The sequence below is a fragment of the Hyperolius riggenbachi genome, chromosome 5 (genome assembly GCF_040937935.1).
Source record: "Hyperolius riggenbachi isolate aHypRig1 chromosome 5, aHypRig1.pri, whole genome shotgun sequence".
Lineage (NCBI taxonomy): Eukaryota > Metazoa > Chordata > Amphibia > Anura > Hyperoliidae > Hyperolius > Hyperolius riggenbachi.
The window spans coordinates 256,527,913-256,543,268 of record NC_090650.1 but is presented as its reverse complement, the minus strand read 5'-3'; the positions used below and the strand labels follow the sequence as shown (position 1 = coordinate 256,543,268).

At 44.9% G+C, this 15,356-nt stretch overlaps 1 protein-coding gene across 2 annotated transcripts in view; it reads right to left on the bottom strand.

Annotated features, from left to right (window-relative positions):
- Positions 1 to 2,498: 2,498 nt before the first annotated feature.
- Positions 2,499 to 15,356, bottom strand: part of BPHL (biphenyl hydrolase like) — a 31,969-nt gene continuing 19,111 nt past the window's right edge. For both annotated transcript variants that reach the window (XM_068236817.1, XM_068236816.1), the window contains 3 exons: positions 7,392 to 7,523; positions 4,357 to 4,480; positions 2,499 to 2,871 (listed from right to left, as the gene is read on the bottom strand). In XM_068236817.1, the coding sequence (XP_068092918.1) occupies positions 2,778 to 2,871; positions 4,357 to 4,480; positions 7,392 to 7,523 (350 nt within the window). In that variant the 3' untranslated portion in view covers positions 2,499 to 2,777. The remainder of the gene's footprint in view (positions 2,872 to 4,356; positions 4,481 to 7,391; positions 7,524 to 15,356) is intronic.

Genomic DNA, 15,356 nt, shown 5'->3' with positions numbered 1-15,356 from the left:
CTCTTCTATGATGCTGCGAGGGACTTCTTCTCTTGGAACGAGACCTTGATCTGGATGACTTCTTTGCGTGCTTCCTGGGGCTGTTTATTAAACAGAGAAGGGATACTTTAATATGCGCTCTGCTAGAGAGGGACGGGCAAACCTACCTTACCGCACCCCTACCTTTCAGCCCTTCGCTGGTCTTTTTTGTGAGCCTTGGGATCAATAGGGGCAGGTGAAGGCCCTGCAAGTAAGAAAAAAACAAGATCTAGAATATAGCAGCAAGGTCCCCTCAGAATTCCTACAAAAAAACACTAATCCTAACACTTCCGCATGTCACAAGTATGCCCCTCCATTCACCGTCCTCCTCCGTCTCGACCTCGACTTCTCTGTCCACCTGCTGCTCCATAACGGCGTCTGTGCAGTGACTGTGTCCTGCGTGTAGCCGCTAGCCGTTCGCGCGGTGGCAGTTTAAATAAAGTACATCTCCTTCCGGGTACGTATCCGTTCTCCACGGCGGAACTACGGCTTGATGCGGAAGTCGGCACTGAGGCGCATACCTCACTTCCGGGAGGACGCCGGCTGGTGCTGAGTATCGTTTCCTGCTAGGCGGCGAGGCTGGAGCGGCAAGCGTAGAAGAAGGAAGGGAAAGATCCCGGCTCGAGTCTCCTTATTTAAAGGAGTTCTGTAGAAGACCATGCGCGTCATCAATATTATTAGAGGTAATTTATACCTATATATGCCTGCGCACAGACCCCAGAAAGACCAGCAAAAAACGGGGTCCCTCCCTTTGAGCTAGTTTATAGCTATATGGGGCATCGCTATGGAGGCATATAGCGGCAAGCCAGAGGAACCGGCTAGGTAGGGGTGAAAAATAACGAAAAAATACCATGCTCTCTTCAGATCCCAGGGTGAAGTGGTCGAGGACAAAAAAAAGACTGGAGAGGTGGGGCAGAATCCGACATTTATAACATCAGGGTCCTATAGGGTAGAAGGGGCGGGGCATCTACCCATGTGTGACGACATTAAGCATAGGGAAATGCGGCGTATTACTACAAGCACACACGCTGACACGCACAGTGACAGTGAAGGAGGACATTAATCACTTGCTTCTTTATCTGTGATACATTTCATGCTATTGCAAATGTTTGTTTGTGTTATGTGTGCATTATGATGCAATGCAATACCCAGTGCGAAACTAGCTCCAATCTCATGTCTTCCATGTTCTACATGCCTAATGCTGGGTACACACTACAAGATTTTCTGGCCGGTTTACTGTCAGATCGTTATTTCCAACTTGTCCGATCTGCTTTCCGATTGATTTCCTATTGAAGTGAACGGAAATCGATTAGAAAATGCTCAGAGATCGATCGGAAAACTGATCGGACATGTTGGAAATAATCGATCTGACAGTAAATCAGGCAGAAAATCTCACAGTGTGTACCCAGCAGAAAGGTGGCCACTAACGATCCAATTTCTAGCAAAAATCATTCTAGCGGTCAGATAATTCTGATTGGAAGTGACTGTATTTATAATCGTTTGCAGTTGATTATGCCCATCAACGGAGATTATTTGCTACCAATCCAATGAAATCCGATCAGAATTATCTAATGGCTTGAATGAATGGACCGTAAAGCTGGGCATACACGGCGCGATAGTTGTTATCAATCGAGCCACTGATGGCTCGAATGATAATATTCAACCTGTCTAATCACCGCGGGGGATCGACTCCGCGCTCGATCCCCGCGGGCGGACAATGGAAGAAACGAGTGGCTGATAAGGAACTGCCCGCGGGGACGAGCGGGAATCGATCCATGCACCCGAACGGGGACGCGCCGGCATCAAGCAAGCGGCTCGATTCCGGCGCAGAATTGCACCGTGTATGCCCAGCATTAGTGGCCACCTTAAATAACGTGGCTTTACTAAAGCACACTGCAATGTAACCCAGCTTGACAGAGCTACAGATTAGGTTGTCATGGAAGTTGCCATCTTGCTCTATTCCAAACCTGAAAATAACAGTTCTGTCTGTAAGACACCTGAGATCAGGTTTACATAGGGAAGAGGGTGCCGTGGAGGGAACGTGAGAATATCTGAGAAAAGGGACCCACAAACACAAGAGAAAAAAAGGCAGAGAATCCAGGCTCAAAGAAGATACAAATAATGTGCATATTATATAAGCAAGGAATCCAGAGCTCAGGTTAATCTGCCGCATCATTGAACCTTTAAGAATACCTGACTGTAAAGTGGACCTGACCTCTTGCACAGGACACAAGGAAAAAAGAGAGAAATGCATTGTGTGTTATTAGAGAGAAGAGCATGTTCTAATTCTCCCTCATCATCAAGTAATCACAAGTGTAATTTGATCTCTCCTGTGTCAGCACAGAAATTAGGCAGTCCTCAGCAGACCCCGCTAATCTGTAAACACAAGATGTTAACCCTTTGTCTGCTTCAATCAAAGCAGGAAATAGACACTGCAGATTTAATAAAGGAGTTCTGTAAGCTGTAACACAGAATTTTTTTTTTTAATATTTTAATGTCTTTTTTGATCATTTTTTTAAGGTTATTATACTGTTGCTTATGTTTTAGAGCAGAGAGGAAGTTCTGGAGTTCAGGTCCGCTTTAAACAAAGGTTAAAATTCGGACCGATTTAGGTAGTTGATATTACTAGATTCTTTGTAAGAGTACGGCGTGACAAATTTGTGTGGGTTTATTTGAATTGGTATTTTCCATTTGAAATCAACTTCAGCTAAGCAGTTTCTTCACAGTGATTCGTCATGGAGCTGTCTTTGTGAAAACCGTCAAGATGAGCCCAGGAAGTCTTCTACCAGACCATTAAACTCTTCAGCATACCGGAGGTGTAGATTATGTTTGCCCTCAGGCAGCAGATGCAGCCTGAAAAATACATTGTTCTGTCAATACAATAGTAAATTCATGACGTACTCCTAACAGCTGCAGCACACTTTAACTTCCTTCTCCACTACATGGTATAGACATTCCAACTTATACAGTAGAACCACATCAGCGTAGTATTTACTCCAGAGAAGTTAAACAGTCCTGGCATCCATCCTAAAATGTTGGTTTTCATGTGTCATACTAAAGACAATTGCCCTCACAATTAAAACCGTGCATGCGAAGGAGGCTTACGGTGACCGGCGTGATGATGCAGCGGGAGTGTGAGTGAATTCACCCAAAGATGCTTATTACCGGGGCGCCATTGGGACCAGGAAAGGGAAGAAGAGGATGCCGGAGGACCTTGTGGGCTACAGGGTGCTGGAGGAAGCCCTAGGTAAGTCCAAATTTCGTTTTTATTTACTACTCGGGCCCCTTTAAGCTGTCCAGTATGAAGTTCAGAAAGATCTGTATTTATCTGTGCAGTAAAGTCTTGTTCCTATGATATGCGTTGAGTTTCTACTCAATGATGCACTGTTTCCCTCAAGGACATTAGACATCGAAGTTGAAACACAAAAAGATAAGGCCCGGTTCAAATTGGCCTAAAAAAGGGAAGGTTTAGCAAACCGGAATAGATCCAATGTTTAGCAATGGATCGGTTTGGTCCGTTCCATCACATGGACTGCAAGTTTGGGTAAGCAGCAAATGTTTTGGGATAGACTCGTGCGTTGTATTGACTGCATGCTGATGGAATGGAGGGTCACAAATAGAAAAGGGCTGCCTTTGATAATTCATTCCCACCTTTATTTTTGTACTTTTTTGCTTGTTGGGCACTAAAGCTGCATACAAACATACGAGGACTGTTGCTAGCAAGGATTTGATTCCTCGGGTGACAATGCAGAGCCAAATGCTGTACAGACGTGTGCCTAGCCCACAGATTAGCGACACATTCTGTTGCTTTGGAAGTGAATGGAGGGATGACAGCACAGTGTACAATTGGGCAGGAGAAGCAAAAAGGAGAACCAGCCAGTATATCTGAAGCATTAAACTGGATAGGAGATAAAATGTGAGGTCTTTACGAATGGCCTCCTTCTGCCCCCTAAAATGTTTTTTTTAATCCCTCCTATTACATTGTAAGGCAATGCAGACCATCCCCTATCTCACCAACCGCTGCAGAATTCGAGGTTCCAATATCGCAAGTGCTCCTGAGGCACCTCTTCAGGAGGCTCCCAGAATCATGAATGCATATTAATCATATATGTTTGCAGTCACGTATTTGCAACTGCGTTCACGTTTTTAAGATGGTGGTGGCCTGAATTTGATACAGAAACCCACAGACTGGGTTGCAGATTTCGGCTTATATTGTAGGGCAACATAATTTTCCAACAGTGCAAGTGGTTTTGTGAAGCAAATGTGTAATGACGCCAATCATTTAACAATTAAGACAATAATATTTTATAGACTTTCATAACAGCATTTATTGCTCACCTGGAATTTTTGATGTGCTGGTGAAGATATTTGGGATGAAACAAGGGGACCATAGGATCTTTCACACCATGAATAATGAAGGTAGGACAAGTAATTAAGGGAAGCAAGTGTCTGCAAATATTACCTGCAACAAAAACCAACAGTATTTACTGGTAGTCTAAGGCTACTTACACACCAAGACGTTGCGTTTTAGGAGACGTTATGGTCGCATAACGTGCCCCTAACGCAACGTATGGTGGTGTTGAAGTTGGACGTCAGATTGAGCTGCGTTATGCAGCTCTCAAAGCAGCCGCTCCAGGTTAGTGATAGGAAGTCCGGATCTTTTTAAGGATTCGGATCATTTGAATCGGATCATTGAAAAGATCCGGATCTTTGAACCAAATTATTTTACTAGGGAAGCAGGCTGGGTGAAATGATTAGCAGGACAGGACTTTCCCTGCACTGTACATTCTGTATGTTCCTGTTTCTTCCAGACAGATATCCACTGTGAACCGAAACTTTCATTGTGATGATCCGGATGATTCGACTCACAAAAAAGATCCGGATCAAATGAACGATTCGTTCATGATCCGGACAACACTACAGTCCTACCAGGAGTCTCTGCAGTGCAGTGATTAATTAGCCATGTGGCTGGCCGCTGAGGATGAGGGGAGACCTCCTCCTCCAACATTACTGAGCATGTGCAAGCAGTCTAACGCTGCTTAGCCCAGTATAACGTACAGCATGCAGCACTTTGTTTAAACGTGCTGCGTTACAATGTAACGCAACGTGGGCACTGTGAACAGCACAATTGATTTTACAGAGCTGTGCGTTAGGCTGCGTTACTGGCTGCTGTAACGTGGGACTTTAACGTCCCACTGTGAAACCAGCCTTAAAGGAAAAAACAATGGCAATAAACCAAATTGCAGTAATAAGATTTGACAAGCAACATCCTGAACGCGTATTCTGCCTCATCATCATTAGCATATCACTCGTCATCATATTACATAGCATTTTTACTTTAGACTTATGCCGTAATTCAGTAGTGAAATGTCAGATAATGCACAAAATGTTACCAGTCTAACAGAAACAGCTTTATTATACTACACAGCTCCAGCGAATATACAAGTTCCATAACACTAAAAAGCCATCAATATACACATACAGTTTGGTGAACAGACAGCACCACTTTCGGTTAAGCAGCTAGGGATCCTGGGGAAAGCCGAGTGCTAAAGCTCCTTAGCTTACATTGCTTTCTCTCTCTATTTGAGGATATTTCTCTCTCTTATAGCCCATAAACACATTAGCATGAAAGCCGTGCACCGCACTGGCGCCCACACCTGCTGCCTCCACCAACCAGGTACAGCCATTTGAACTATGCACAGTGACATCACGTTTAGCTACTTGCTGCACGCCAGATTGTAATGTATCATGTCACTTTCATAAACGTTGCACTGCTGTCATTTAAGCTTGTAATAAACTACAGTGCCAGACTCCTTCCGTTCTCCTTCACTATTTTTGTATTGCACCTTACAGTGGATCCTCATTGCTTTCTGCTGCTTATAAACTACAACAGGATTTCTTACATAAATCAGATGCTCCATTCATCTCTATGGATACATGAAACTATCACTTAGGCCTCTTTTCCACGAACTGTTGGCAGACAGTGAAATGCCTCTTGAGCTCTCACAACTGCTCACTGCTGCCTGGTAACTGCTTGTTGCTGCGTGGCAACTGCTTTCTGAGCACACAGCTCAACAGTTCATGGAAAAGAGGTCTTAGTCTCCCAACTGGAGTATGAGGACAGTGGTCTACTACACTAAGGCCTCTTTTCCACGGACTGTTGATAGGCATTGAAATGCCTCTCAAACTCTCTCAACTGCCCACTGCTGCCTGGCAACTACTTGTTGCTGCCTGGCAACTGCTCACTGCTGCCTGGCAACTGCTGCTTGGCAACTGCTTGCTGAGCACACTGTTCAACAGTCCGTGGAAAAGAGGCCTTAGGCAGAGGGCGACATGCGCCCCGAAAGCTGGACTTAGGCAGACATCCTGTCGCTCCCAGAGACCCAGATGCAAGCACGCATATGCCGGGGCGCATGCTGCCCCCATCGGTGTGGGATCGATCAGCGCGTATGGGGCTGGAGGAAGCCCCAGGTATGTATAGAATATTTTCTTTATTTTAGCTCTTGTTCCCTTTAAGGCCTCTTTTCCACTGGCAGTTGAACTGTGTTCTTAGCAAGCAGTAAGCCGACAGCAGTGAGCAGTTGTGAGAGTTTGAGAGACATTTCACTGCCTTTCAACAGTCCGTGGAAAAGAGGCCTTAATTCCTATTAGTGCAGGGGTCTCAAACTCAATTTACCTGGGGGGCCGAAGGAGGCAAAGTCAGGATGAGGCTGGGCCGCATAAGGAATTTCACAATCGCGGCGCATCGCCGCCTCTGCCCGCCCCTCTCACTCTTCCTTCACAGAGAGGGGCGGGGAGAGGCGGCGATCCATGCGGCGATTGACGTCAGGAGGGGCAGAGCTACAGCTGAAAGCTCTGCCCCTTCCAGGAAATGGAGGCGGATTGCCCCCCGGGCGATTTGGGGGCTCTGCAGCCCTCGTTTAGCGGCGGTTATGCAGCGGATTACTAGGGAGCACTGAAGCGAACTATAAGGAAGCTTTTGCCGGCAAGGGCCACAAAATATTGTATCGAGGGCCGCAAATGGCCCACGGGCCGCGAGTTTGAGACCCCTGTATTAGTGCCTGCACATTTGTTTCATGACAAACAGAAATTAGCATGGAAGGTGGATTCTTCACCTGTTTCTAACGCTAAGCTATTTAATACAGCCATATAGTTTTCACCTACTGTCGGAACACCATTTACTACACTGGAAGAGAGCGGCCTCAATTACACCACACAAGTGGCTCCACCACCTCTCACATCGGGATAATGGCACCTTTCACAGAGAAGGCTTCACCATGAAACATATAAACTGCAGTCCTTCAGAACTTGAGAGCTATACCGCAGTGCTAAATAACCTTAAAATAAGAAGAAATGTTATTAAACATTATTACCATCGTTTTTCTTATAAAACTGATTCATAGCTTCAACCCAACCCGAGAAGGTTTTGGCAAAATATTCCTTTCCGTATAAATCTTCTATTGGTTGTCTCATCTTAGGACTCCAGTTTGCCACATCTTTTACAGCTGAAAGGATAACAAGGTAAGTTAATGCATTTGTCAGGGCATATTGCATCACATCACAGGCTATGTATTTTCAGTGGAAAGTAAGCTGTGGCTACAAGCAATGAGGAAAATAAAGGAGTTTAGATGTACTTGCCATCCTGTATTTCTACAAGTTACATCAGGTGAGTTGCTGAAAACTTCTCTTATGATTCCTTTAGCATATTATACATGCTTTATGCCTGGAAGTCCAAGCCTCCTAACCGTATAAACACTGCCTGTGCTTTATAATGTGCATCAGAGCAGAAGACAAACAAATTTGATATCCTGCTACAGACTGGTGGAAGTTAAGACTATCACATTGTAAAGTGAATTTACAATTATCCCTGTATTAAGGGATATATTTATACATATTAATATAATCATTGGCTTCAGATATGCCTCATCTCCAGGACAAATATTACTGAATATGACTGACAGCTTTAAGTCTGTAATAAAAGACAAGCTAATAATTCACACTTGGAATTGGATCCTCAGTCAGAACATGGATCCTCCATCACTCCCGCAGTCAAAGGATTGGACTTTAGCTATTAATAGCAAAGCCCCTTTGCTAGAGTTTTATTGGGATATTAAGAACTTGAATTCCATATGGCAACTCAAACAGTTACTCCAATATTAAAAGCTAGAGTTTGCATATTACCTGATACTCAATTTCTGAGGTCGCTGTAGTGTAGTTTTGGCTATTCTAGGAAATCCGGCAAAACATCTGAATTTGCCACCTGGGTTTTCTATTGGTCTATGCATGGACCAATGGGATGTCTTTGTGAAAAGATTTTATAAATCTCCCCTCACACTGGAGACTGGCAATGGAACTGGGTGAGAAGAACTCAAAGATGAAATCATTCTTTTCCGCACAGCCAGGAGAGTCGAATTTCACCTGGCAGTGCAGATACAGCAGAATCACACGATTTAGAAACCACCTGATTTTACCAGTCGCTGGCACTTAACGATGGCAAGTTTGGTAACTGCATAATACTCTGAAGCCCATATGCAATTCACCTTTTCACCTGAGTTTTTTCCTAGGTGATATTTTTAAACTTGTCAATAAAATGCATTTTAAGCCACCAGAAACCAAGAAAATACTCAAAATAATTTTGTTAGTACCTTTTCACCTACTTTTTGGTACTTTTATAGTTGAAAAGTGCTGGAAAGTTATTTAAAAATCGAAGATTAAAAATTATCTCCTAGGTGAAAACTCAGGTGAAAAAGAGAATTGCATATGGCCCCGAGTGTCTTACAATGTAAATTATCTTATTAGCAAGTTTTAAGCTGTTTGCCCTGACTGGGCGCTGCAGACACAGCCATCTATTCGCAGGTACCTGTGACCCGCGGGACGCCGCGGTGAGTTGATTGTTGGAGAGGAGCGCTTTCCAAGCGGAGAAGGTAACCTGATTTATCTATGTTATGAGGGGGCAACTGCCCTAAAAGATCTAGTTACACTGGATTGATTTATGCACTGAGTGCTGACTGCGGAGCTACTTGTTGCCGGAGGGCTTGTATGGAGCAAAAACTGTTCATATGCACATGAATCCATCCAGGACTGGTGATATGCTTTAGAGCAGAAATAGATCTGTTAATATCAGGATTGTCCTGAGTTTGATGTGGAAAGATATTCCTGTTCCAATTCAGCAAATCACAGGCACATGCAGTATAACAGATCGGCCGATCTAAATCTGTAGTGTATGTGGATTGAGTGTCAGATTGCATGTACCAGGAGTACTCCTGTTTATGGATGCCCATGTCCTTGTTATTTTTAGCGCTTTGGGTTTTTTAGAGGGGTGTTTGTTATATTTTTCGACCAATAAAATTATTTTTGACATAAAGTTCTGAAGAGTGGCAGTTGTTCCTAAATTTTATATGTTTTGTATTTTTCAACCTGCCTTCCTTCGGGTTTTCTTGAGGTGAACGGGTTTTCTTGAGGTGAGTCTTTTAGGAACTTGTGCACAACATTAACCAATTTTTCTTGAATGTAAATTATCTCTGCACTGCTTTTATGCCTGCTTCACTGATATTCCCCCTATCCTACCCATCATCTGGACAGGTCTCTTTCCCCTTATGTGTTATTACTGTTTCATGTACAGTATCACATATTTTCCTATTTGCATATTTTTTTCCAGCTGTAAACCTGTTAACCTATACAAATTCTGTTTATAGTGAGCTTTGTGCCCACTACTGGCAAAGCTTGATTATGATGACTTTTAGGCTGGCCCTTCAAGTAGTAATCATTTAAGGCAGATATCTCGATAAGATATTTGACAATATGATGCCTGCAGAAAACAAAAACTTATTTCTGATGAATAATAGAAAGATGACCTCATTTCTGCATTTGCTGCCAGGCTAATTTTCCCAACAACTGAGGTATCAAAAAAAGGAATACATTCTGTAATTCTAATGACTATTAAGAAATCACTCTTACGGAAATTCTTTGGTGCAGCTCGTTTGTCCACTTCTAGAATTAGGAAGAGTGAAAATATTCCTTTATTGTAAGACTGGCTGAAACAGATGGATCGTTCAGGAGTCTCATATAGTAGACATCTGACTAATGAAAATTCCTAGATACTATGACATGTACACAGAGTCTGAGGAATGGGAAGCATTTTTGGGGCCACTAGTGACTACCTATGGTCTTTTTTTCTGATCCATCCAATCCGTTGCAGTGCCTTAGTTCAATAGTACTGATGCTGGGTTTCTATTTCCTATAGAAGGTTTTATTCTGGAGAATGAGTTGCCAGGAGAGGGAATGAGGGGTGGGTGGGCTTAGGCAGGAGCTAGGTAAGTAAGGAGCTGGGGAGTATAAGTTGAGTTTACAGAATTGTTATGAGCAGAAATATTTCTGTATCCCTGTGGAACTATGTTACCATCCCACCATTATGTGGTGTACTTGTTGGTCTTATGTTTGGCTACAGTGATAGAACTGTGTACTACATTGCTAAACTATCTGCTATGTTTTATCTCAGTTCTCAATCCAAATTATTGAAATAAAAAGAAAAAAAAAAATCTATTCTCGGGTAAAGAAGAAGACTTCTTTAAAGTATGCTTAAATATTAGTGTACTTAAAGTATACATGGCTCCAGAAAAAAAAGTTCATATAAGACAACAGGCTAAAATCACACAGGTTCAAATTTACAATAGGCCAGTTCCTGTAGAAAAATGAACAGCTGCTTTGTTTTCTTCAGCTAAAGCTTCATTTGGCATTGTAGGACTTGACACAACCTGCTGAAAGTGGTTTGTGTACTTATAACAGCAAGTTAGAACTGTATCATTTTTGTCCTAGTTCTACTAGGGACTACTTCTAAAGGTGTCCATTAAGGCTGCTTTCAGAGTGGGACGTTACAGGCTCACGTTAGAGCAGCCTGTAACTCAGCCCAACTCACAGTAATGAAAAATCAATGGGCTGTCCACAGTGCCCACATTGCATTACAGTGTAACGCTGGACGTAATAGGAAAGTGCAGCATGCTGTGCGTTATATGCGGCTTTAGCCGCGTTAGTCTGTTTGCACATGCTCAGTCATTTTTTTTTTATATTTTTGTGCAGGAGAGGAGGAGGGGCGAGTCCGCTAATATTCACTGCACTGCAGTGTTTTCTTCCCGGAGCGGCCGCTTATTGGCTGGTGGGACCACGTGATGCGGAGTGGTCCGATCACGTGGTCTCCTCAGTCTATACTGCGCACCAAGAGCTGCATAACGCGGCTCACTCTGGCGACCTCCTTCAACACCACCAGGCGTTGCGTTAGGGGCACATTATGCGACCTTAACGTTCCCTAAAACGCAATGTCTTGGTGTGAAAGAGGCCTAACAGTACAATCTCTTCCACAATCAAATTGTACAGAAAACCATGCACTATGCGTGAGAGAACGCGGAAAAGCCGCCGCGTGTGCTGACAGCAAGGCGGCTGATTCCGCGTCTAGTGCGGCGGTTTGCACTCAGAAGCATGCGTCTGGTACTGTGAGAGAACGCGGAAAAGCCGCCGCGTGTACTGATAGCAAGGCGGCTGGTTCCGCGTCCAGCGCGGCGGGTTGCACGCAGCAGCATGCGTCTGGTGTGGCTGGGTCTGTTAGTTCACACAGATTCAGGAATACGCACGCACGCGCGCTAAAGGGCAGAACTTTTAGGACAGCCGGGGGGGGGGGGGGGGGGGGGGGGGATCAGCTAACCAGGCTGGTCAGCTGACCTCAGAGCAAGTGACTATTGGTCTATCACTTAGGGGTGGCGCCAGAGAGCGCTGCTCTATATATAGTTACTGCTGGCCAGTCTTAAGTTGTCTGCCGTTGCGAACACTACGTGGAAGCACTCAGACCTTAGTCAGATCCAACAGTGTGTTTGAACCAGGAGGACCTGGGAATTCACACTGAGCCAGATTACTACTGTGTTATTATTGTGTTATACTTCAGACTAGTTCCAGGGTGTAGAGACCACGGACCTCACACCCAAGACTAGGCATTGTTTGATATCTGTTATGACCTATTGCTTTCCTGACTATCCCTCCGCTCTCTGATTCGGTACCACGCACATCTGATTATCCGTTGCCAACCCTGCCCGTCTTGGATACCGAATCAGCCTTCTGTCTTTGTACTTTGTCTGTCCGTGTGTTGCCGACCTGGCTTGCCCGACCTCGAGAGCTATCTCTCTCCTTTAAGAGATAGTCTCCAGACCAGCTAGTGACATCCGCCTTCAGGTGTCACTCACTCACTGGCCCTTCCTACCTTCAGCCTGAGACTCCACCCCTTGGAAGGTCTCAGGCTGCTGGAAGGTTCTCGTGCTTCTCAAAAAGAGCAGTATTGCCCATACTGCCAAGGACCACCTGCTCATCAGGTGGTTTACTCAAAGTCATTACTGTTGCACCAAACACTCACTATATATACACAGGTGTCCAGAGGTTAGTAATATATCTGTATTATTGGTGATTCTGCAGATCATCCATAATCAGCTATATATCTGTATTCTTGGTGATACTGCAGATCACCAATAATCAGATTCTCTCTGTGTGCTGACACCGATCGTTACAGAACGGCAGACCAAAACCAAATAGACGCACTCAACAGCCGTCTTGATGCACTCACCACTTCAGTGGAGAATTACACCCGAGTGCTGGACAGTCACCAGACCCAGATCAACGCTTTGTCTGGGACTGTAAGAGTCTTTCAGACGGCTGTGAATACAGTGCGATCTCCTCCTAGCACAGACATACGTATGCCTGTACCCGAAAGGTTTTCTAGTCACAGATCTGACTTTCAGAATTTTAGAAATAGAGTGTTGTCATACTTTGAGTTAAGACCTAATTCATCAGGAACCGTGGCACAGAGAATTACATTCATTAAAACTCTGTTGTCAGGGGATTCCCAGACCTGGGCATATAGTCTTCAGACAGGGCATGAGGCCCTAACCTCAGTGGAGGAATTTTTTAAAGCTATGGCTATAAATTTATGATGATCCGGACATTGCCTCTACCGCTGAGCGGAAGCTCAAGACACTACGGCAGGGCAAGGGTCCGGTGAAGAATTATGCAGCGGAGTTCAGGAAATGGGCAGTTTCAGCTAGATAGAACTCATTCACACTTCTAGACTGTTTTTTTGTCAGGGTTGTCAGACGTGGTCTCTGATCTAATGTTGGGTCATCCTGAGCCGAAGTCTATTGATGAGGCCATTTCGTTAGCAGTCAGAGTTGATCATCACCTACGTTATCAAAGACAGACTCGGAGTAGAAATAATGTGAGATATGTTTCCTACGCCGCGCCTCCATCTGTTTCATCCCCACCCGATTCGCCTCCACCAGAACCAATGCAGATTGGGTCGGTCGAGATTGTCCCGGGTGGAGCAGAGGCGCAGAGAAACAGAGCAGCTCTGTCTATATTGTGCAGAGGAGGGTCATAAAGTACAGAATTGTCCCAAGAAGTCGGGAAACGCTGCCGCCTAGGTGTAGTCGGAGGTAATACCCTAGGCACGCAGTCATTACCTCTAGGTGATAAACGTTTGCTCCTCCCTTGTACTATATCTTGGAAGGATCAGACAGAGACCACTGAGGCCTTCATTGACTCTGGCTCAGCAGCTAATTTTATGGATTACGAATTTGCTAAGAAATTGGGGATTCCTATTTCCCCGTTGAAGCAAAAGATTCTTGTCACTGCAGTGGATGACTCCCCGCTGCAGAGTAAACACCCTCTGTCTCAGACCCCAGAGTTAAGGGTTACGGTGGGGGTGTTACATAGAGAGAATCTACAGTTTCTGGTCTTGCGGATGACAACCTCCACAAACATTCTTGGTATGCCCTGGTTACAACTTCACTCTCCTCAGATCAGTTGGGCTTCCGGTCAGCTAACGAGCTGGTATACCCATTGTTATCATCATTGTCTAGCGAAGGTAACATTGGGTAAAACCAAGATTCACATGGAGGGGTTGCAAGACCAGTATTCAGAATTTGCGGACGTGTTTTGTCCCAAGTCAGCAGATAAACTTCCTCCGCATCGTCCTTTTGATTGTCCCATTGATCTCAGGTCTGGTTGTATGCCCCCTAGAGGTCCTCTCTATAATTTATCTGGGCCAGAGAAATTAGCTATGCAAGAATACATCCGAGAAAATTTAGCTAAAGGCTTTATTCGTCCCTCTTGGTCACCAGCAGGGGCAGGATGGAAGCCTCCGTCCATGCATTGATTATCGGGGCTTAAATAAAATTACAGTAAAAAAATCGTTATCCTCTGCCCTTAATAGACGATTTGTTAACCCAAGTCACCAATGCTAAGATTTTCTCGAAGCTGGATTTAAGGGGTGCATACAACCTTGTGCGTATCAGGGACGGTGATGAATGGAAGACGGCCTTTAACACACCCGACGGGCATTACGAGTACCTAGTGATGCCCTTCGGGTTGTGTAACGCCCCGGCCGTCTTCCAAGAGCTGATTAACGAGGTCTTCAGAGAGGTATTTTAGACGACATACTAATTTTCTCATCCAACCTCTCAGAACACAGGAAACATGTTGGGTTTGTGTTGCGGAAGTTAAGACAAAATATGCTGTCTGCCAAGTTGGAAAAGTGCATTTTCTAAGTGACCTCTGTCGCCTTTCTGGGGTACATAATCTCGACCTCTGGCCTCTCAATGGACCCTGGAAAGGTTTCAGCTGTCTTGGAGTGGCCCCAACCTGTAGGACTGAAAGCTCTCCAGAGATTCCTGGGGTTTACCAACTACTACAGGAGGTTCATAAAGGGGTACTCTATGGTGATTTCACCTCTCACCAGTCTCACCAAGAAAGGGGCAGATATTCACCACTGGTCCCCAGAGGCCCAGTGTTCTCCCCAGAATTTTTTTCCAGCCGGGTGGCATGAAACAGTAGCCGGGTGGGGCGAGATGAGAGAATGCAGGGCCGGTGCTTCTGTGAGCAACTATGCTTACAGCATAGGAGGTGGTGAGCCGATAATAGCCGGGTGCTCACCAAAACTAGCCGGGTGGAGAACCCGGCTAAAAGAGCCTGGGGAGAACACTGAGGCCCATGCTGCTTTCTCCACTCTGAAGAAATTGTTCTGTTCTGCACCCATACTGAGACATGTTGACGTCACCTTTCCCTTTATTGTGGAGGTAGATGCCTCAGAGGTAGGGGGTAGGGGCTGTGCTGTCTCAGCGTTCCGGTTTGCAGGGAAAACTGCATCCTTGTGCCCATTTCTCCCGTAGGGTTTCACCCGCAGAGAAAAACTACGATATAGGCAATAGGGAACTTTTAGCCATCAAATTGGCCTTTGAGGAATGGCGACATTGGCTAGAAGGGGCAGAACATACCATTACTGTTTACACTGACCACAAGAATTTGGA